Source organism: Glycine soja, chromosome 9, assembly GCF_004193775.1.
Source record: "Glycine soja cultivar W05 chromosome 9, ASM419377v2, whole genome shotgun sequence".
Lineage (NCBI taxonomy): Eukaryota > Viridiplantae > Streptophyta > Magnoliopsida > Fabales > Fabaceae > Glycine > Glycine soja.
In genome coordinates this window covers 44,470,662-44,493,864 of record NC_041010.1, presented here as the reverse complement: position 1 = coordinate 44,493,864, position 23,203 = coordinate 44,470,662, and the positions used below count along the sequence as shown (strand labels likewise).

Genomic DNA, 23,203 nt, shown 5'->3' with positions numbered 1-23,203 from the left:
TAAATAACTACAAGTTACGCTTATCAAAACGGGAGAGAAAACAGATGATTAAAACGTTGGGTCCTTCTACTGAATGTTTGATGTAATTGAAATATTTTTCTCTATTTAATGTTATTTTTGTGTACTATGTTGAAGACTAAAATATCAAACACCGATTCCTCGTGTGAATGGACTAATTCTAATTAAACCTCATTTTTGGATGTCTCGTCAAACTTAGTCTAACCGAACAACATTACAATCACAGCATATCAAAAACTAAAACCTTGCACTCTATGTCTAGCAATGCAGTTATCTAGCCCTGCTCTATCCAGTTCTAAGGATTAATACATTTTCCAATGCTAAAAATCCTAACTTTACACACTAATGGGTGATCAGACCAAAAGCATACAATAATTAAGTGCAGATAGAAGCAATCAACACATAAAACAACTTTAAATAGATAGTTAAGAATTTACATCAAATTTCAGTAGAATTTCCCAACAGAGATACTTAGTCTTTCATAGCAAGGCAGCACCTTTCAGTTACAAGATGAAGGTTTAAGAAGAAAATAATAGATTACACAGTGGTGGGATGTCTCCTCCACCTCTAGGAACCTAGAAATTACTCCTAAACCTAAGATCCTCTTGAAAGCTAAGGTTTTTTTGTTTTCTTGCTCTGTTTTGTGCCTCTGTTCTACTCTCTACGTTCCAATTCATGCTCTCTTGGCCGAATGCTTGATTTTTCCAACTTCAGCCTTAAAAAGGGCTTTCTGTCCTCGAAGGCTCGCTTAGTGTCATTTTCGTTTGTGCTCTTTGTTTGGGCTCACTTAAGCGCTCAGAATGTCACGCTTAAGCGAGTTATGACTCCATAAGTTGCTTAAAATACCTTGCTTAAGCACCCAAATAGGCTTACTTAAACAAGACATGTTATGGCTTCTTCTTTTTAGTTTGCCTTGCTCGCTTAAGCGCACATCAAGCCACGCTTAAGCGAGCATATGCCCCCACTTGTGATTTCTAACTCAATATCTACAAAACTCCCCAAAATCATCAAGAAATTCTAACTAATTAAGATATCTAAGTGTAATTTTTTATTTAATCCTAACTGTGAGTCAAAAGAAGGCTCAATCTATCAAAAAATGTTATATATTCACCTTAAATAATGTGTAGAAATTAAGCATATTTGACAATTATCACATTTTTTAAATAAGCATATAAGATTTGCTTATCAAAATAAACAGAAAATAGTTTTTTTGAGCAAAAACAGTTTAGACAAATACATTAAGAAAATAGAAAATTATTTATTTTATTAAAATAAGTGATCTTTCAAGAAATAAATTTAAACAAACTCATCCATAATTAGGATGATAATATTTTAACACTCTATGTTTTAAACATTCTATTAACATCTTTCATTTCTCTCAATTTTTCCTTTTCTATTACATCATATTATCTATGGTACCTATATTTCTCTCTCGCTTGGTGTGAAAAGGCATTTGGATGTCTAAATATCTTTTTTCCATATAAGTAGGTGACAGTTGTAGGGAAAACGACGGGCCTCATATCTGTATGGTTCTTCTCACTTTCTCAGCATAGCTCACACGGTGGACAAAACATGAGGCTCAGCAAGGTGTATTACCATTTTGCTTTTGATTGTACAAAATATTCAGCAACTGGTTTTTTACCTTCTCGAGTGCATGCCACTATTTTTGCCATTTGCTTTTGTAGGATCAAGTGCTCCACGCCTACAAATTAAGTTGGCTGCAGGAATATACATATAAAGAAGAAAGTAAGAAACAATAATCATTCAATAAACAAGTTATTTTGAGGCCAAACGATCTTTTAGGGGTAAATATTTTTCTAAATTAACAAATGAAGGTAAATTTTATAAATACTCAAAAAGAACTAAGTTGTAAGATATATGATTTTAATTTATTTTTTTTAAATTTGACTTTAAAATCATAAATTCTTTATGACTTTAAAGTCATAAATAATTTTATTTAAATTAATATTTTTATTTTTAGTTTTATTTGATATTTATATATTTTTATTTACTATTTTCTATAATTTTTATGTTGTTTTTCTTTTTATTAAATAAAATATAAAAAAATAAAAAATATCTTAAGTAAAATAATATAAAAAATATTAAATAAAATAAAAAATAAAATTATTAATTTAAATAAAATTATTTAAGGCTTTCAAATCGTAATAATTTACTATTAAGGATTTATTTAATATAGAAAATATTAGATAAAATATATAAAAACATATTAAATAAAATAATATAAAAATATATAGAAAATATTAAATAAAACTAAAAATAAAATTATTTATGACTTTAAAGTCATAAATAATTTACAACTTCAATGTCACATTAAAAAAAATTAAGAAGTCATAAATTATTTTACGATTTCAGTAGAAAAGGAAAAAAAAAACAAAAATCATAAAATAATTTGCGATTTTAAACTCAAAAGTGGTGAGATACCTTACAACTTCCTTCTTTCTAGGTATTTATTTAAATTTTACTTTCATTTAATAATTAGTGGAAAAAATTGTCCCTTTTAAGTCATTTCTCCATATTTTGAAGAAAAACCTGTCAGACGTTGTACTTGCGGTTTAAGGTTACGTTGGACATTTTAATTTAGTTAATTTTTTATTTTTTTTGTTAGTTGAAATGAAAGATTAGGATTTTCTCAAAAAAAATTTCTTTGTATTTCCCAAATTCTCCATGTCTCTTCTACCATCCCGTGTGAAGAAAGACGATAAAAAAATAAATAAGAGATCTAACAGTGGGAACCTAGCTCCTTTCTCACGGTGAGAGACCTAGGTGTCACCCCTAAATTCCGTCTCAAAACATTTGTAACATAACATGTTAAAGTAATATGGAATTGTGAACGCGTCAACTTTTAGAAGTGGAGGAACTAAATTAAAATACAATCTTTGGTGAACTACGCGTCTCAGGAAAGATTAATTGATAGAAGTGGAGGAACTAAATAATACAACCTTTGAAGAATGTGTCATCAGGAAATTTTAGTCAATGTTTATAGCATCTGTGCAAGACTTTCAAAAGACTGACCATGTCAATCCATTCGATTAGAACGCCCTACACCAAAAATTCGTTTTACCGGCCATTAATATGGCCTTTACCCGCCATATAGATGACCAATAAATCTGAACAGGTCTCTCTTTTTGTCTTCGTTGTTAATTTCTATTTTACCAATCAAATGAATGTGTGTTTGAAACAAATTATTGAATGTGGATCCTCTACTCCAACCAATTATGCGAAAGCTGGTCTTTGATGCTTCAGGTTATATGCGTGTCAACTGGTACACCGTGCAGTACCAAACACGCTGTGAATATATAATATCCCCGTTGAGACGCCTTTGGACCATTGACAACATCCCTTTTTCTAAAGCAGTGTATATAATTTATTTTTTCAAAGTAATGTGAAAAATGTACTTTGCTTTTGAAGAGGAAAGAGATTCCATATATATGAGAGGAACCAACCAATACAACCTTTGGATATTAAATATCTTTAAATATTCGGAAAGCATTGTTCTTAAATTTGCTTATTATTACTTTGCCATTTTAATGCTAGACTTTGCAAAGTGTAGTCATGTCAATATATGGTTCCCTCTCGTGCCACTTGATTATTTCCCTTATAATAAAGCATATTCCTAACTCCAACTTCAGTCCTCACCATAATTAATACACCTTTGTCTTACAAGAATCTGCAGCCTTTGATTGTATTCATGATCCCAAAATCCTGTTATACTTGAACCATGGTATCCATCAAGATTCTTTTCTCGTTTGTTTTGGTGTTTCTAGCACACTCTTCACCCCAATTTGCTTGTTTATCCAAAACCATTTCTTTGGCCTCTGCTGCCAGCATAGTTACTGCTCGTGATCAAGCTGCAGCTGAGAACGGTGAAGCAAACGCTCTGTTAAAATGGAAACACAGCTTCAACAACTACAGCCAAGATCTCTTGTCGACATGGAGAGGTAATAGTCCATGCAAATGGCAAGGAATTCGGTGTGACAATTCCAAGTCAGTCTCCGGCATAAATCTTGCATATTATGGACTGAAAGGTACATTTCACACCCTCAACTTCTCCTCTTTCCCTAACCTCCTCAGCCTAAATATCTACAACAACTCCTTTTATGGGACTATACCCCCACAAATTGGTAACATGTCCAAAGTAAATGTTTTGAATTTTTCTTTAAATTCTTTCCATGGTTCCATCCCTCAAGAAATGTGGTCACTAAGGAGTTTACATGCTCTTGATCTTTCCCAATGTCTTCAACTAAGTGGAGCAATTCCTAATTCCATAGCAAACTTGTCCAACCTGTCATATCTAGACTTAAGTACCGCCAAATTTTCTGGCCACATTCCTCCAGAGATTGGGAAGTTGAACAAGTTGGGATTTCTGCGTATTGCAGAAAATAACCTTTTCGGTCACATTCCTCGAGAAATTGGAATGTTGACAAACCTTAAGCTTATTGATTTCTCAGCAAATTCTCTCTCTGGTACTATCCCTGAAACAATGAGTAACATGAGTAATTTAAATAAACTTTACCTTGCCAGTAACTCCCTTTTATCTGGGCCAATTCCTTCCTCCTTATGGAACATGTACAACTTGACATTGATCCACCTTTATGCCAATAACCTTTCTGGATCTATCCCTGCTTCCATAGAAAACTTGGCCAAACTAGAGGAACTTGCACTGGATAGCAACCAAATTTCGGGTTATATTCCAACCACAATTGGAAATTTGAAAAGACTCAACGACCTTGATTTATCCGAGAATAATTTCAGTGGCCATTTGCCACCTCAAATATGTTTGGGTGGGTCACTAGCATTCTTTGCTGCTTTTCACAACCATTTTACTGGTCCAGTGCCAAAAAGTTTGAAGAACTGCTCTAGTATTGTTAGACTCAGGCTAGAGGGAAACCAAATGGAAGGAGATATATCGCAAGATTTTGGTGTCTATCCAAATTTGGAATATATTGATTTGAGTGACAATAAATTTTACGGCCAAATTTCACCAAACTGGGGGAAGTGCACTAATCTTGCTACCTTGAAGATATCCAACAATAATATTTCAGGTGGCATACCAATCGAGCTTGTTGAGGCAACCAAGCTTGGCAAGCTTCACCTTTGTTCAAATCGCTTGAACGGAAAGCTACCAAAAGAGCTATGGAAGCTAAAATCATTAGTTGAACTCAAGGTCAACAACAATCATCTTTCAGAAAACATTCCAACTGAAATAGGATTGTTGCAGAATCTTCAACAGTTGGATCTTGCAAAAAACGAGTTTAGTGGCACAATACCAAAACAAGTTTTGAAGTTACCCAATTTAATAGAATTGAATTTGAGCAATAATAAAATAAAAGGGAGCATTCCCTTTGAGTTTAGCCAATATCAGTCTCTTGAATCCCTTGATCTAAGTGGGAATTTATTGAGTGGAACAATACCAGGTAAGCTTGGAGAGGTGAAGCTATTGCAATGGTTGAATCTCTCTCGCAATAATCTTTCAGGAAGTATTCCATCCAGTTTTGGTGGCATGTCAAGTTTGATTTCGGTGAACATATCATACAACCAGTTAGAAGGGCCACTTCCAGATAATGAAGCCTTTCTTAGGGCTCCATTTGAATCGTTGAAAAATAACAAAGGCTTGTGTGGCAACGTCACTGGCTTGATGCTTTGCCAACCCAAAAGCATTAAAAAGAGGCAAAAGGGCATCCTACTGGTATTATTTCCTATCTTGGGTGCCCCTTTATTATGTGGGATGGGGGTTTCAATGTATATTCTTTATCTAAAAGCAAGAAAGAAAAGAGTCCAGGCTAAAGATAAGGCACAATCTGAAGAAGTGTTTTCCCTATGGAGCCATGATGGAAGAAATATGTTCGAAAATATCATTGAAGCTACCAACAATTTCAATGATGAGCTTCTCATTGGAGTCGGAGGACAAGGATCCGTTTACAAGGTTGAGTTGCGTCCATCTCAGGTTTATGCGGTGAAGAAACTTCATTTGCAACCAGATGAAGAGAAGCCCAATTTTAAAGCTTTTAAAAATGAAATTCAAGCTTTGACCGAAATCAGGCACCGTAACATTATCAAGCTCTGTGGATTTTGCTCACATCCACGGTTCTCACTTTTGGTTTATAAGTTCTTGGAAGGAGGTAGCTTGGATCAAATACTAAGCAATGACGCAAAAGCAGCTGCATTTGACTGGAAAATGAGGGTGAATGTTGTTAAAGGTGTGGCCAATGCTTTATCCTATATGCATCATGATTGCTCACCTCCAATAATTCATCGTGATATATCGAGCAAGAATGTTCTTTTGGATTCACAAAATGAAGCACTTATCTCTGATTTTGGGACAGCTAAGATTCTAAAGCCTGGTTCACACACTTGGACCACGTTTGCATACACCATTGGGTATGCAGCTCCAGGTTGGATCCCTTCTCCCTATTCTTAATTTTCTTAGAAATTAACATATATGGATAGAAATGATCACATATTTTGCATTTAATTTGCCCCACTTGTATATTCAAAGTTTGTTTAAACATTGTTTACTTGTAGATTAATTATACTAATCCCTAAGCATCATAATTAGTATGCAAAATTCAAGTAAAATTAAGGTGACATGTGCAATACAAAATCCATTTATAAAACAAAGTTAGTGAACTTGTAGCTTATACAGAAACCTATACACTGGTTTATGAGTAACTTTGGAATTTTATTTATTGTAGAGCTTTCCCAGACTATGGAAGTGACTGAGAAATATGATGTATTCAGTTTTGGAGTTATTTGTCTAGAAATCATCATGGGGAAGCATCCAGGAGATCTCATTTCTTCATTGTTGTCTTCATCTTCAGCAACAATAACTGATAATTTGTTACTAATTGATGTGCTAGACCAAAGACCTCCTCAACCTCTAAATTCAGTTATTGGGGATATCATTTTGGTTGCAAGCTTGGCATTTTCTTGCTTGAGTGAAAATCCAAGTTCTCGGCCAACCATGGATCAAGTGTCTAAAAATCTTATGATGGGAAAATCACCTTTAGCAGACCAGTTCCCTATGATTAGACTTGGACAACTTCTCTAAAGCACTAAACTACTTAAGTATTTTGTTTTTCTTGTTTTCTTCTTTATACCTTTTATCCTTTATCTTTTGTTGTAAGCTTGTTTGTTTTGTCATTGAAATACATCATAAGTTACTAGAGCAACTAGATTTCCCAGTTCATAAAATAGGGGATTGATTTGGGAGAATCAATTGGTAGAATTTATTTTGTGGGAAATCCTCGTGTAGTGATAGTGTGAGCATGCATATGTACAAGTTAGTACTGGTTTGAAAGAAAGTGAAAATGATTGACTTTTTAATTAGTAACAAGAGAAAAAGAAAGAATAAAAGGAGCGCTAGCAATACACTTTGTAATACACTCTTCCTGATTCACTCCTTACAATTGGTTGAAATTATTAAAAATAATAAAATCATGAAAGAGTGTCATTAAATAAGATATGAGATTTACAATTTTTTGTAAACACAATTTTTCCTTTAAGGGGTCTAAGATTCACACGAATCACTATCATTATTATTGCTTCCACCGTAATTGGTGTCTCCATCCCTATTGTCGTTGCCAACACTCGAACACACCCTTAAACTAATTTTAATAAGATAAGAAACTTTCAAAATAAGTTTATTTTGTAATTAATTAAAAAAACTAATTTTAAAATCTAAAAACGGTTTTAGTTTTTAAAAAAATTAAACTTACAACTAAAACATAAGTTTTATGTGACATTTGATATTAAAATATAAGAATATTGATGAAATTAACTAATGGGATACACAATGAATAATTATTTTATAAAAAAATAACTAGCAGCCAATAAGTTGCACTTAAGATAAAATAAAAAATAAAAAATAATGTCAGAATAATATATACTTCAAAACCACATATTCATGTACCTGAAAAAAAGGGAAACAATATTCAAAACAGCCGCATATTCTATGACTAGATACATTGTCCATGACCTTTGTTTTTTTGGCCGAATGGAAATGAACTGTGAACAAGGATCGGTGCTTGGATAATTTTGAGCTAGGACATTAAAAGATACACATTCATTCCCAAATAAAGTCTTTTTTTTTTTAAATGACTCATCTTAGGTATCTCTCCGATTAAACACAAACTATAAAGATAAAGACAGCCCATACTCATTCCTAAGTTTCTACAATAAGATTACCTACATGAAGAAATAAATGGAAGATTGCAAACAGTACTTGCCGTGAACTGCTACCCTGCATGTCCACAACCTGGACCCACCTTAATTAGGTATCCACCCTCACTCCGATTACGGATCTGTAACGGTGCTGCTCCAAGGACAAAAAATGTGTTTTGTTCTGTTTTGGCATGCTTTGTCTAGAAATCATCATGGAAAAGCAACAATAACTTATCATAATTTGTTACTAATTGATGTGCTAGACCAAAGACCTCCTCAAACTCTAAATTCAATTATTGTGGATATCATTTTGGTTACAAGCTTGGCAGTTTATTGCTTTAGTGAAAATTCATGTTCTCGCCCAACCATGGATCAAGTGTCTTACAATCTTATGATGTGGAAATCACCTTTTTCCTTTATCTTCTTTTTTTTCTTGTTTTCTTCTTTATGTACCTTTTATCCTTTATCTTTTGTTGTAAGCTTGTTTGTTTTGTCTTTGCAATACACCATAAGTTACTAGAGCAACTAGATTTTCCAAGTTCAAATACTACGGGGATTGGGAGAATCGATTGGTGGATTTACTTTTGTGGGAAATCCTTGGTGTAGTGATAATGTGAGCATATGTACAAGTTACTGGATGAAAATGATTGACTTTTTAATTAGTGTCAAAAGAAAAGGATGAAAAAAAATAAGAAGAGTACTAGTAATATATTCTTTAACTAATATATTTCTCTTAACTTATTTTATTAAATTTATTGAAAATTATAATGTTATGAGAAAATATTATTAAATAAGATGTGAGATGCATATTTTTTATAATTTCTAAGAAAATGCAAGCCATAAGAGAGAGTGTATTTAAATAAGTGTCTTCTCAAAAAGTAATCTACAAATTTACTCAATCAATATTTTTCTGTCACTAGATTAGTGATTAGTTAGAAACATTTTGGCTTTTAGATGTCATGGGGACTACAGAAGATTGACTATTGCTAAGTCTCTGTCATTTTAGGTCCTTTTTAAGGTACGCTTGCCTTGATTAATGCCCTTATCATTTTCAAATTTTGTTCCTATTCCATTTTCATCAGCTGCCTATCTAATGGACAATGTTTTCAGCAGTGGGTTACGACAATGTTTCTATAACTGGCCTAGTCTCATCAACTCGACTAGAGAACTAGATTACCGATCCAATTAATAAGGTTATAGTTTTCTCTGTGTGTACACCCACATAGTCAAATTTCCAAAAACCATAACAATTAAAAGGCTATCTAGAAGATGATATTTATTTTGAGTAAGCTACATTTGTCAAGCCTATCTGATCAATGTCAAGCCTATCTATAAGAGAAGAGAATATTATTTATCCCACGAAAAGAATCCACAAGAAATGTTGAGCGGATTTTTTAAATGCTTCAAATTCAATTCACATTTATACTAGGTCAATACATGTTTGACACATGAATTCAATCAAATATATAATATGGGTGTGCATCATACAATTGTTGAGAACGAATGACTCATATATAATGATAATTATAATTGTTGAGTTTAATCCCAATATAAGTAAGGATATTGTTAGTAGTAGTTGGTTAAAGTGTTAGTTTTATACTGGTTTCTATTTTTTATTGTAACCGTTTTTTATAAAAACACTATATAAAGGTGCATATGTGTAAGTGTTTGATAAGAAAATACACACAAATTTCATTGAAATATATTCTCTGTTCATATTTGTGTGTGAGTGTGAAAGGGTATATTCTCTAACAAATTGGTATCATAAAGCTCTAAGGTTCAAGGACCCGATTGAAGGTGCGACAATGGCTTCCGCAACAAACACTGGTGGATTCATACATGTGTTACCAGTTCTTGATTGCAAGAACTATGATCAATGGGTTGTGAGGATGGAAGCTATTCTTGGCTTCTATGAGATTCTTGGCATTGTGAAGGAAGGAATCTCAGAGAAGGAGAAAGATGATGTTGCAATTATGAAGAAGGACTTCAAGGCAAAGTGTCTTCTTCATTTGTGTGTTGATCTTGTTGTATTTGAGAAGATTGCAAAGGCTAGTACAGCCAAGGAGGCTTGGGAAATTCTACAAAAGGCATTTGGAAATGCAGGAAAGACCAAGAAGGTGAAGTTGCAATCTTTAAAGAGGCAATATGAACTCCTCTCGATGAGTGATCAGGAAACAGTGGCTTATTACTTCAACAAAATGCAGTTGTTGGTAAATTCAATGAAGACTTGTGGAGAATCATTGTCAGATCATATGATTGTTGAAAATATCTTGAGAACTTTGTCTCCTCGATTTGATCACATTGTGGTAGCAGTTGAAGAATCGAAGGATCTTGAAAGATTAAAGATTGAAGAACTGCAAAATTCTCTTGAAGCCCATGAGCAGAGGTTGATTTAAAGGGAAAATTCAAGGGATTTGGATCAAGCAATGCAGGCTCAGTTTACCAAGAATGATGGAAACAAGAAGAAATAGAAGAAAGGAAAAGGCAATGGCAAAGGGAATTGGTTCTCAAACAAAGAAAAGGACAAGATTAGAGATAAACCTGAATCCTCTAATAAAAAAGGAGGAAGGAACTTCAGTAATCAAAAAGGAAAGAAAGGTCAAGATAAAAGAAAGATTCAGTGTTATAACTGTGAGAAATGTAGGCATTATGCCTCTGAATGTTAGCATGGAAAAGGAAAACAAAACAAGAATTCTGAAGAAAAGGCAAACATAGCTCAAGATGAGGATTCAGAAGATGAACACCTTGTGATGTTAGTGGCAACTAGTGATAGCAACCCACATTCTGAGGCTTGGTATCTAGATACTGGTTGTTCTAACCGCATGACAGGTCACAAGGAGTGGCTTGGTGATTTTGATGAAAACAGAATATCTAAGATCAGATTGGCAGATAGCAAAACTCTAAGTGCAGAAGGCATGGGGAACATTCTTATTCAAAGAAAGGATGGGAAAACAACACTCATTGAAAATGTGTTGTATGTTCCTGGGATGAGATGTAATTTCATGAGTGTAGGACAACTAGTGGAAAAGGGATTCTCTGTGTCAATGAAGGATGGAATGTTGGAATTGTTTTATCCTAATCTGAAGCTAGTCTTGAGATCTCCACTCTCAAGAAATAGAACCTTTCAAGCAAACATTAAGGTAGTAGAAGTACAGTGTTTAATGGCTACAGAGATCAACCAATTGAACTGGCTTTGGCGTCTCAGGTTTGGTCATTTAAATTTCAAAAGTTTGAATATGTTAGTAACTAATAATATGGCTATAGGTCTGCCAAAATTAAATGTACCAGAGAAGGTGTGTGATGTGTGTCTCATTGGCAAGTAACCAAGAAATTCCTTTAATTCCCATTTGCCAATGAAAGTTTCTAGTATACTTAGTGTTGTGCATTTTGATGTGTGTGGTCCTTTTGAGGTACCATCACTGGGTGGAAACAAGTACTTCACATCATTTGTAGATGAGCACAACAGAATGATGTGGTTGTACTTGATCAAGGCAAAAGATGAGGTGTTCTCAGTTTTCCAAAAATTTAAGGTGATGGCAAAGAAGCAAAGTGGACAAGCTTTGAAGGTTCTGAGGACAGATGGAGGTGGTGAATACACTTCCAAGGCATTCAACACCTACTGTGAGCAACATGGAATAATTCATCAGGTAACGACACCTTATACACCACAACACAATGGCTTGATAGAACGAAGAAATAGAACTATCCTTGACATGGCAAGGAGCATGCTGAAGCAGAAGAAGCTACCTTATTCATTCTGGGGAGAAGCTGTGAGCACAGCAACTTGTCTGTTGAACAGATGTCCTACTAAGAGATTGAAAGAGAAAGTCCTAGAAGAGGTTTGGTCAGGAAGAAAGCCACTGGTTAGTCATCTCAGGATCTTTGGATCCATATGCTGCAAACACATTCCTAATGCCAAAAGGAGGAAATTGGAAGACAAAAGTGAACCAATGATACTAATAGGTCATCATGTTATTGGTGCCTATAGACTCTATAATCCACACAAGCAGAAGGTTGAGATCAATAGAGATGTATACTTCACTGAGGCAGAGGCAGGGACTGGAGCAGACAAAGGTGTGAAATCAGACCAATGATATCAACAATTGAAGAATATCATAATGAGGTTAGCATTGTAAACGCAGAAATAAATGCAGAGGCAGAATCACCACAAAATTAGAGGCCACAAAGAGAGAGAAGGATGCCAACTAGATGCTCTGATTTTGAAATGGGAAGTGATATTGAGGTAATAGAAGAAGGAGAATTGGTTCACTTTGCATTACTAGCAGATGCAGAACCAATTAGTCATGAAGAAGCATTACAAGAACAGGTTTGGAAGAACGCAATGCTAGAAGAGTTGAATGCTATTGAAAAGAAGAACATTTTGGAGCTAGTTGACTTACCAAATAAGAAGAGAGCAATTGGTGTGAAGTGGGTGTTCAAGTTGAAACTAAATCCCAACGGCACTATTGCAAAGCATAAGGCAAGGCTTGTGGCAAAAGGCTTCCTTCAAAAACCTAGCATAGACTATTCTGAGGTTTATGCACCAGTGGCAAAAATCAAGACTGTTAGACTAGTAGTAGCAATGGCTAGCAACCACAATTGGACACTGTTTCACATGGATGTAAAATCTGCTTTTTTGAATGGTCCATTAGAGGAATCTGTTTTTGTGACTCAACCACCAGGCTTTGTGAAAAAAAGGAATGGAAGACAAAGTGTACATGCTTAACAAGGCATTGTATGGCCTAAAGCAAGCTCCCGGGGCGTGGAATAGAAGGATTGGCACATTCTTGATTCAGAGTGGATTCAAGAAATGTTCAGTTGAATATGGTGTTTATGTGAAGAAGGAGACAAGTGTGATTCTGATTTTCTTGTATGTAGATGATCTACTAGTAACAGGCAGTGATTTAAAGGGTATTGAGTTCTTTAAGACACAAATGATGCAGGAATTTGAAATGACAGACCTTGGTACTCTAGCTTATTTCCTTGGGTTAGAATTTGTAACTACCTCAAAGGGAATTCTGCTTCACCAGCAGAAGTATGCTACTGATGTATTGAAAAGATTTCATATGACAGATTGCAATCCTGCAAATACTCCAATAGAGGTTAATACAAAATTGGAAATAGCAAAAGAAGAAGAAGAAGAAGCAGTGGATCCAACCATATATAAGCAACTAGTTGGCTCCTTGAGGTACCTATGTAACAGTAGACCTGACCTCTCTTTTGTTGTTGGTTTAATCAATAGGTTCATAAATAATCCAAAGAAGTCGCATTTGACAGTTGCCAAAAGAATTTTGAGGTATGTGAAGGGAACATTGGAATATGGTATTTTGTTTCCTAGGAAGACAGACCAGAGAACAATGAGTTTACTAGAGTATTCTGATTCAGATTGGTGTGGAGACAAAACAGATAGGAAAAGCACTATAAGGTACTTGTTCAAGTTTATAGGTGCTCCAATTTCCTAGTGCTCTAAGAAGCAACCTGTGGTGACCTTGTCTTCCTGTGAGGCTGAATATACAGCAGGCTCATATATTGCTTGCCAAGCTATTTTGCTAGATTCATTCTGAGATGAATTAAAGTTTGAAGCAAAGAAACCTATTAAATTGCCAATTGATAACAAGTCAGCTATCAATTTAGCTAAAAATCCAGTCTCACATGGGAGAAGTAAGCACATTGAAACCAGATTCTATTTTCTAAGAGAGAAGGTGAATAATGGAAAGCTTAAAATGACATATTGTTCAATAGAAACTCAGCTAGCTGACATACTAAGGCAATTAAGCCTGACAAATTTGTAAAACTCAGAATAGAGTTGAGAGTTATATCTTGTAATGATTTGGATTAAGGGGGAGTGTTGAGTTTAATTCAAATATAAGTAAGGATATTATTAGTAGTAATTGGTTAGAGTGTTAGTTTTATACTAGTTTATTCTCCAACAATAATTACTCTTATGATTATCTAAACAATGACACATGTCAATTGCTCAACTATCTAACGATTCTCATCCTAATTTTGCAACATGCATATAAAAAAACAATTATTCGTAAAAAGTAAATTTATCCCCAACTTTAAACAAACTTGATGAAACATATTTAAAAATGATTTTATGTAAAAATAATGAAAATTAGATTATATTTTAATTATATAATATGATGTATTTCTCATAATTTTAAAATTAGTGATAAAGTAAATCTTCTATATTTTTAATATTTTTTGTGATAAAAATTGTTGTTACAAAAATTAAGAAAATAATATATTTTAGTTTTTTGCATATTTTTTTGTTTTAAAATTACAAATGAATTATTACCTTATAATAAATATAAAAATGTGAGATAACATGTGAAATGCATTTAAGTCTTTAGGATACATATATATAGTGCAATTCTTAAATTTGATGTAACATATATATATAGCTCATTCAAAGCAAGGACCCGGTGCTGAGAGATACTCTAACAAAATGTGACATTTGAAATTAAAATATAAGGAGATGGATGGAATTAACTAACATTAGGATACACAATGAATATCTATTTTAAAAAAAATAACTAGCGGCCAATATGTTGCACTTAATAAAAAAAAATACCAGAATAAATTAAAGCTCCAAAGCCACATGTTCATGTACCAGAAAAAAAAGGAAAACAATATTCAAAACAGCCGCAACAACCATTTAGCTCTATTATGATTTTAGTCCAACAGAGGTCTATCTGTAGATACGTTGAACGAGGATATGAGAAACCCAAGATAATGTACCGTGAACGAGGATCAGTTCTTGGATAATTTCGAGGACAAATATAATGTACACATTCATCCCCAAATAATATAAACTCTATTTTTTAATTGACTCGTCTTAGGTATCTCTCTGATTAAACACAAACCGCAAAGATACTCCGCGAGGCACGTTCTAAACTGCTGATTTGCATACAAAGTCAAAACAAGCCAACGATCCTTAGTGCCACAGCATGGACTCGTACAAAGCCCTAACATTTCTCCAATAAAAAAGTCGCAAACAAGCAAACCCCACTAGCACTAGCGCCGTAAGAATATTGGACCAATATATTTATCAAAATTCTTTCATCACTATCTGCTCTTCTTTTATCCCGTTTTGACTTCAATTCCCATCACTCTCAGATCTGGGGCAACTATGATCATTTAATCCACACTCGTGTTCTGAACGAAAATCTCTTTTTTGTACTTTCTTGCATGCACAATTTAAGTGAATTGAACAACTTAAAGAAATGTGGATAGAGGACTATCGTGATCAACGTAACATATCCACTTGGAGGCTTATAAATAGATCTTGATGATTAGCTCGGTATCTCAATTCAATACCATTTGAAAATATAAGATTTGGGAAGAGAGACAATGGAGGGAGATCATAGTGCTTCATCTTTTACTAGTGCTGTGAGTCTTGACAAGCTTGGAGTGTCTTCTATACCTCAACGTTATGTTCTTCCACCATCACAACGTCCTAGCCCTCATGTTCCCATGATCTCCACCACTCTTCCCATTATAGATTTGTCTACTTTGTGGGATCAATCTGTTATATCTAGAACGATCGATGAAATTGGAATTGCCTGCAAGGAGATTGGTTGCTTTCAGGTATAGCACACGCTCATTTTGTATATCATGCATGCAACTTTTCTAATATATCATGCATGCAACTTTTCTAATACAACCAAAAATACACGTGCATATGCATGCAGATATATACATTTGTACATATTTATTTATAAATTATAAGAGCTAACATATAATGAATTTAGTAAGAAACTATTTTTTTTAAGTTAAAAAAATATAAATATATAGGAACCGTAAATAAATATATAACCAAAATTAAAAATCATATAATCACTTTATAAAAAAATTATTTCATCTTCCTCTTGTCTCATGTAAAAGGATCATATATATATATATATAAAGTAGTTTAGAAAAGTAAAAGCAAAAACATTTTATATAAACAATTATTTTATTCAATATGCTTATCTAAAAAAAATTATTTTATTCAATATGTCTGATTCCACCAATCATAATTACAATTCTGATTTCCTTTTTTTTTCTATATAAGTCCCAATTTCTGGTAACACATGACCAATTACAAATCATACAAATTTGCTAGTGAACACCAAGCATACACATGAACGTGCATATTTGCATATATATTTGTGTATATATAGGAGTTGGCTGAGTGTGTGGATAAGTATGTAGTTTTTTTAAAAGCGAAGACGACACCCCTTGCTTCAAAGTGAGCTAAATTTAGAGGAGACAATTAGACTTATTTTATTTCTATGGTGACTTTTATACTGTAATATTACATTTACAAACGACTTATGTATTTTTGTAGGTTATTAACCATGAAATTGATCAATCAGTAATGGATGAAGCCCTAGAAGTCGCAACAGAGTTCTTCAACCTCCCTAATGATGAAAAGATGCGTTTATTTTCTCAAGATGTTCACAAACCTGTAAGGTATGGAACAAGTCTTAACCAAGCTAGGGATGAAGTTTACTGCTGGAGAGATTTCATCAAACACTACTCTTATCCAATATCGGATTGGATTCACATGTGGCCTTCAAATCCATCGAATTACAGGTATCGTTAGTTCGTTACAAACCTTTGAAAAATATTTCTCCCACGATCCCTTTTCTCACACTACCCCACCCCTACTTGCTATTTGCACTAAAGGTAAAATATATAAAAATATGAGAAACCCAAGAAAATATATTTTAAGGCAAAATGATTTTTTTTATATCATTAAAAGCTAAGTATGGGATAGAGTACAACAAGAAAAGGGAGGTATGAAAATATATATGATCCTAATTAATTATTCTTAAAACTGTGTCTTTGATTCTTTTACACACCTCAATTTTTACATCAGTAATCTTTACACCCATCCAACTGAGGGAAGATAAATTTTACAGAGCTTAATTACCTCTCCTCCTTTTCTACAATAAAAGAATGAGTGTATAGATATATGATGTAAAAGTTAAATGGTGTGGAAAAAAAACTATGTAGGAAAAAAAATTGCTTTCATAAATATAGACCTTTTCAAATGCCAAAATTTTATCCAGCAACAATATGAAACCATTATACCACAAATAGACTTATCATAATTGAAACCATTTTGCCGCTTCCATGATGAAAGCTTTTCAAATTCATGTCCATATCATTGCCCTAGTCCTAATTAAAAATATGCACAACAATGACATGCTAACAGGGAGAAGATGGGAAAGTACGTAAAAGCAGTGCAAGTTCTACAAAATCAACTATTGGAAATCATTTTTGAAAGCCTAGGGTTAAACCGTAGTTACCTACATGAAGAAATCAATGGAGGCTCACAGACACTCGCCGTGAACTGCTACCCTGCATGTCCACAACCTGGACTCACCTTAGGTATCCACCCTCACTCCTATTACGGGTCCATAACGGTGCTGCTCCAAACCCGTTCCGGCCTAGAAATCAAGGACAAAAACAACAACTGGGTACCTGTGCCCTTTGTTGAAGGTGCACTTGTGGTGCAGTTGGGTGACCAAATGGAAGTTATGAGCAATGGACAGTACAAGAGTGTCATTCACCGCGCAACGGTTAACGGGGATGACAAGAGGTTTTCCATTGTGAGCCTTCACAGTTTTGCAATGGACAGAAAGATGGGTCCAGCACTTGAACTTGTTAATGACCAGCACCCCAAATCCTACAAAGAATTCTGCTTTAGGGAATTTCTGGACTTCATATCCGGCAATGATATCACAAAGGGTAGGTTTCTTGACACTTTGAAGATGAAGAAACTCTAGATTTAGAGGGTTTAAGGGTATGGTTTATAAGTTATTAATGATATGCTGTTTGTATCTGTTAGTTTTATAAAGTGGTCTAAGAAAATGGGCATCTAGAAGCTATATATAGTATGTTATGTGTTTTCCTTTCTCTCCAGGTAGTGTGTGTCTATGGATCTCATAATATGTACTTGGAATAAAGAAAAGCAATAAAGTAAAGTTCAGCTGAATTTCGTCAATTGAAGGTACTAACATCACACATAAAAGACTAGGGCTTGTGACAATTGAACAATTAAGGATGTGTTTGCATTTGCATTGCCCCTTCAGACACAGTTCAATAGATCGATTCTAATGTAATCGAGGAAAATTGGTGGATTAAAGTTTAACAGGGTTGGTAGCGAAAATACAAGCACACACTACCTGATATTACAATATGATCTTTCTCTGTTCAATTCATTCTAACGTAACTGAAGAAAATTGGTGTTCAACAAAAATGATAATGAAAATTAATACAAACACATACTGCTTACATGACAATATGTTCTCTGTCGCTATGACTTTTTTGTGTTACTTATTACTTATCTACCGGTCACTTAATTGGGAGATTCTATTAGTATAATCTAAGAGCATTCATTATATTTGAAAAAACAAGTGTCTACTTAATTTTAATTACTTATAAAAAATTGAGACATAGAGGTTATGGAATTCATTACAAACCTATGATAAAGTTCCAACCACTTTTGAGGGTACAATGTTTACTTTTTTATTAAAAATAATATTATAATTTGATTTCAGACTTATCACACTTAAAATTTTTCATTTCTCTCAAAAATATATTGTGAGAATCGAATTCAAATTTTTTTCTCTCACAAATTCGACATGTTGTGTACAACATTTACTTTGAAATAACTATTAGATGATCCAAGTACTATTACGATTTTAATTAATTTTTACATAATATATAATTAATCAGGTATTATTAATTATTTTCAATAAATTAAAAAACTTAAATATACGTAACAATAAAAATTGAATGAGATCATCGCACATAATAATTCGAGATTATCTAATAACTTCTGGTTTAACTTTCCACCCAAAGCATAGCTATAATATCAAAGTCCTCAATCTACACTCAACAAATGTTTTTTTCTTAATTATATGAAAAAATTATCCGTAAAAGATGAAATAATAATCAATATAAAAATTACCCAGATTTTCCCTTTGTTTTTCCTCTTCTCTTCATTTCCGAGAGCTCTTATCTTAGGCTTGAAAACAAAAATGAAAATTGAAGACTGCATAATGGTTCTTGATGCCGAAGATATAGCATTCTCCTATATACTTTACACGTGGAGAAGAAGAATGTTGTGGAGACTCCTCTACCCGACGCGTAGAGGCCATAGTTGCATGTGTTCCTTTTCTTTCGTTTCTGGTGGAGGCTCCTCAGCTCAACACGTACCTAATTTAATATAATGCACCTGTTGTTTTAATTATTATTATTGCTTTAAAAGGGTGCCCCCATTCTTTGCATTGTATCTACCTTTGTCAATTGTTAACAGGCTTCTCGGACCATGATTTTGCAATAGCCCTTCAAGCCCGTCTGAGCCAACAAGAATCCCTCTAATTAATCCTCTAAGAAGTAAACAACCAGATGCTTATTCCGTTTGTACCAAATCTATCAAAATTAATTCATTACGGACATATTTTATCTTTAATTAAAATAATATTTTCTGATCTTAACAAGTAACTTTATATTTGTCTTGTTTATGATGGAAAAGTTCTTCTCATTTTAAATTGTAAATTAAGACTATTAAATTTGCACCAATTGAAATTATAAATTTGATATAATATATATATATATATATAGAGAGAGCATATCATATCATGTGAGAGGAATATTTTATTATGAGAGATTAGAGAATTAAATCTAGACCTCCCATTTTGATCTAAGGATTGCTATTTAATCTTTTCTCATCTCTCGTAATAAAACATTCCTCTCATCCAAGGACTGCTATTTAATTATCTCATCTCTCATAATAAAATATTCATCTCACCTAATATGTCCCTTATATATATATATATATATATATATATATATATATAGTTTGAATGGAAAAAATGTTATAAATAAATGTGTATGTTCAGACTCCAATTCATTATGTTATTAATTTTAATAAAGAATTATTCTTTATTTTATTATCATATTTATTGTTTTATGAAATTGTTAATTTGACAAGTCCTTGATTAAAATTAGAGACTTGTTATCATGATAGAGATTATGATATTGAGAAATAAGTCTTTTATAAATTTAATCTGAATTATTCTTGATCGTGGGATTATTGTGAATAGGACATCAATAATCTAAATAGATCAATATATATATATATATATATATATATATATATATATATATATATATATATATATATATATATATATAAAATTGTCTTTATTCGATAAAAATTAATAGATCTCATTTATTGAATTGCATATAAATGACGTACATGTGAATGTCATTATTGAACTTATTCAATTGAGAATTTCTAATAGATAATATTACCTTCATATGTCAATAGAAAGTTCTCAAGAAGATATATAATAGTTTTCTTTTACATGAGATTATCATAGTAATTAACAAGTTATTTGTTATATTTTAATTTCGAACACCTAATGTCTTAATGCACTAGTTGAATAAATATTGGATATAATTAAATACTTGTAGAATTAATGATTAATTAAGAAGGAATTCATCAACTCTAGGTAATGAGTTTGAATTCTATGATTGAATTAAGACCTTGACCAGGACAATTGAATGAAAGAAGAAAAGAGTTTCTTAAATCATTCATTAACTAAATATAATATTTTAACTTATTAGAGTTTGACAGTAATACACTCTACCATTAATCTTGAGTTGTAGTAAATGATGGAATAAAATATTATATGATTCTTCTTCTATGGGTTCTTGAAGGTAAAATATGTTACTTCATGTTATCTGGACATTAAGGAGTATTGTTAAATACATACCTTGATTAGTAAATTAATTATAATTAATTTACTACTGATTTACCATTAAACCTATGGGATTACACACAAGTGAGTGTTCCAATCTCTATAAAAGAAAATAATTTATTTGATAATTAAATTACAGAATTTAATTTAATTAAATAAATATTTTAGTAAAATATTATTATATTCTTTGCTACCAACAAGAATATAATTAATATAAACAAAAAGTATTATTTTATAAATTTAGAAGTTGTCCATAAGATAAAATTAGGATTCTATTGTTACATATTAGGTCATGTGATTAGTTAGTTATCGTAATTAGTTATGAGATTATTTGTTAACTATCTTTGTCTAATATTAGAAAGTTCAAGATAAAAAGATATAAAATAGTTTTTATTTTCAAATAGAAAGATAAAGAGATATGAAAATATTTTAAATAAAATGTCTACTTTTTAAAAAAATGATCAAATTCATATTTCTTTAACATTATAAATAAAAAAATATCTACATGAGAGTAAAGTGTATTACATACAAACTAAAAAAAGTCTATTTTTTAGACTTGAAAATTAGAAAAAGAGCTTCTCTTTAGAGTTCTATTTCAAAGAAAAAAATTTGTTGCTACAAGAACATGTACTTTCCTTTATTTATTATTGTTATATATTTTAACTGCAAAATAGATCCTAATTTTCTAGTGTAAGTGTTGAAAACACTTTCAAGTAATTAACAATTGGTGTCAAATCAATGTGTCTTTTGTATTTAAAATTAGGCTTAATTACAAATTTAGTTTTTTTATCTCAGCTCATAAAGTTGGTTTCTCTAAATTAATTCACCAATTGAGTTTTTTATTTTTTTTTTTTGCAATTCAATTATTTTAATCTTCAATCCTAAAATTAAATACTAACGACTAATTATTTACGTTAACCACCACACATGTTGTACTTTTATTGGACCTCAAACCTTCTCCATGGCATCAAACTAAAACCTTCCTCCGTAAATCTTTCCTCAAAATCTAGATAATGAAGTTTTTAAAGATTTCAGTGGAACAATACATTCTGAAGACCCAAACCCCAATCTTTATATGTTTGTTGGAAACTCAGATTATGAGCGCCAGATTTATCCTCTTGATCCTAGTCAAGTTCTTCTCAGAGATTCTAAGCTCAGGAACACTGATTACATCTATGGGGTGGCCATTTTCACTGGTCATGACAGCAAAGTCATGCAGAATTCCACAAAATCCCCTTCAAAAAGAAGCACAATGGAAAAGGAAGAAGGATTATATCATATACACCCCTTCACTGTCTTTATTTTGATATCTGTTATTAGTTCCATAGGATTTATCTTCAAGACAAAGTACCAAGCCCCAAAGTGGTGGTACTTACGGCCCGACAATATTGAATATCAGTATGATCCCAACAAAGTTGGAGTGGCTGGAATGAGTCATCTGATTAATGCACTTATTCTTTATGGATATTTGATACCCATCTCACTTTATGTTTCCATTGAGGTTGTAAAGGTTTTACAGGCAACCTTCATCAACTAAGACATTCAAATGCATGATGAAGAAACTGGGACTCCAGCCGATGCGCGGACATCAAATTTGAATGAAGAGTTGGGTCAGGTAGATACTATCCTGTCAGATAAAACTGGAACTTTGACCTATAACCAGATGGACTTTTTGAAGTGTGCATATGGGGTGCGCTCCAGTCAGATCTCTCGAATTTCCCCATGCCTAAGAGTAAAGCGCACGTTTCATGGGATAATGTTAGAAAAGCTGAAGAAACTGAACTGGAGACTGTTGTTACTTCCAAAGGAGATGAGGATGAAAAGCATGCCATAAAGGGATTTGGTTTTGAAGATGACAGGGACAAGGTTTTAGGGTGATGACATGAAGAAAGTTTTGAGGTTCAATAAAAACTTAATATGTGATGTCCAATTTTAGTTGGAAACTAAAATAACAAGAATGAAAAAAATGGAGGACTCTTAAATAAAAGTACACGAACTAAATTTGTGAACCGAGATAAATAGAAGAAGTAAATTTATCATTAAGCCTTAAAATTATATTGTGGAAATTATTTTTCTTCTAAAAGTGAATATACTTTTTCTCAGTGTCATCAAGCGTGCATATTGTAATTGTTGTGAAAATATATATTTTGTTCAATCTGAAACATGTAGAGATACATAATCATTATATTGGATTATTAGATATATGATATCTCTTGATTTTAGAATATATTTGGGAA

At 32.6% G+C, this 23,203-nt stretch overlaps 2 protein-coding genes across 2 annotated transcripts; both read left to right on the top strand.

Moving 5' to 3' along the window:
- The first annotated feature begins 3,563 nt into the window (after positions 1-3,563).
- On the top strand, positions 3,564-7,421 carry LOC114425115 (MDIS1-interacting receptor like kinase 2-like). The gene is made up of 2 exons (XM_028391883.1): positions 3,564-6,431; positions 6,732-7,421. Exons 1-2 carry the CDS (start codon positions 3,758-3,760, stop codon positions 7,085-7,087), a joined length of 3,030 nt encoding a protein of 1,009 aa, XP_028247684.1. The 5' UTR covers positions 3,564-3,757; the 3' UTR covers positions 7,088-7,421.
- An 8,794-nt stretch (positions 7,422-16,215) lies between these two features.
- Positions 16,216-18,074, top strand: LOC114368533 (flavanone 3-dioxygenase 3-like). The gene is made up of 2 exons (XM_028325761.1): positions 16,216-16,782; positions 17,408-18,074. Exons 1-2 carry the CDS (start codon positions 16,565-16,567, stop codon positions 17,979-17,981), a joined length of 792 nt encoding a protein of 263 aa, XP_028181562.1. The 5' UTR covers positions 16,216-16,564; the 3' UTR covers positions 17,982-18,074.
- The last annotated feature ends 5,129 nt before the right edge of the window (positions 18,075-23,203 follow it).

Coding starts and splice junctions, on each gene's coding strand:
- LOC114425115 (XM_028391883.1), top strand. CDS start 3,758: ATGGTATCCATCAAGATTCTTTTCTCGTTTGTTTTGGTGTTTCTAGCA. Junction 6,432..6,731: donor CATTGGGTATGCAGCTCCAG/GTTGGATCCCTT, acceptor TATTTATTGTAG/AGCTTTCCCAGACTATGGAA.
- LOC114368533 (XM_028325761.1), top strand. CDS start 16,565: ATGGATGAAGCCCTAGAAGTCGCAACAGAGTTCTTCAACCTCCCTAAT. Junction 16,783..17,407: donor TCAAATCCATCGAATTACAG/GTATCGTTAGTT, acceptor ACATGCTAACAG/GGAGAAGATGGGAAAGTACG.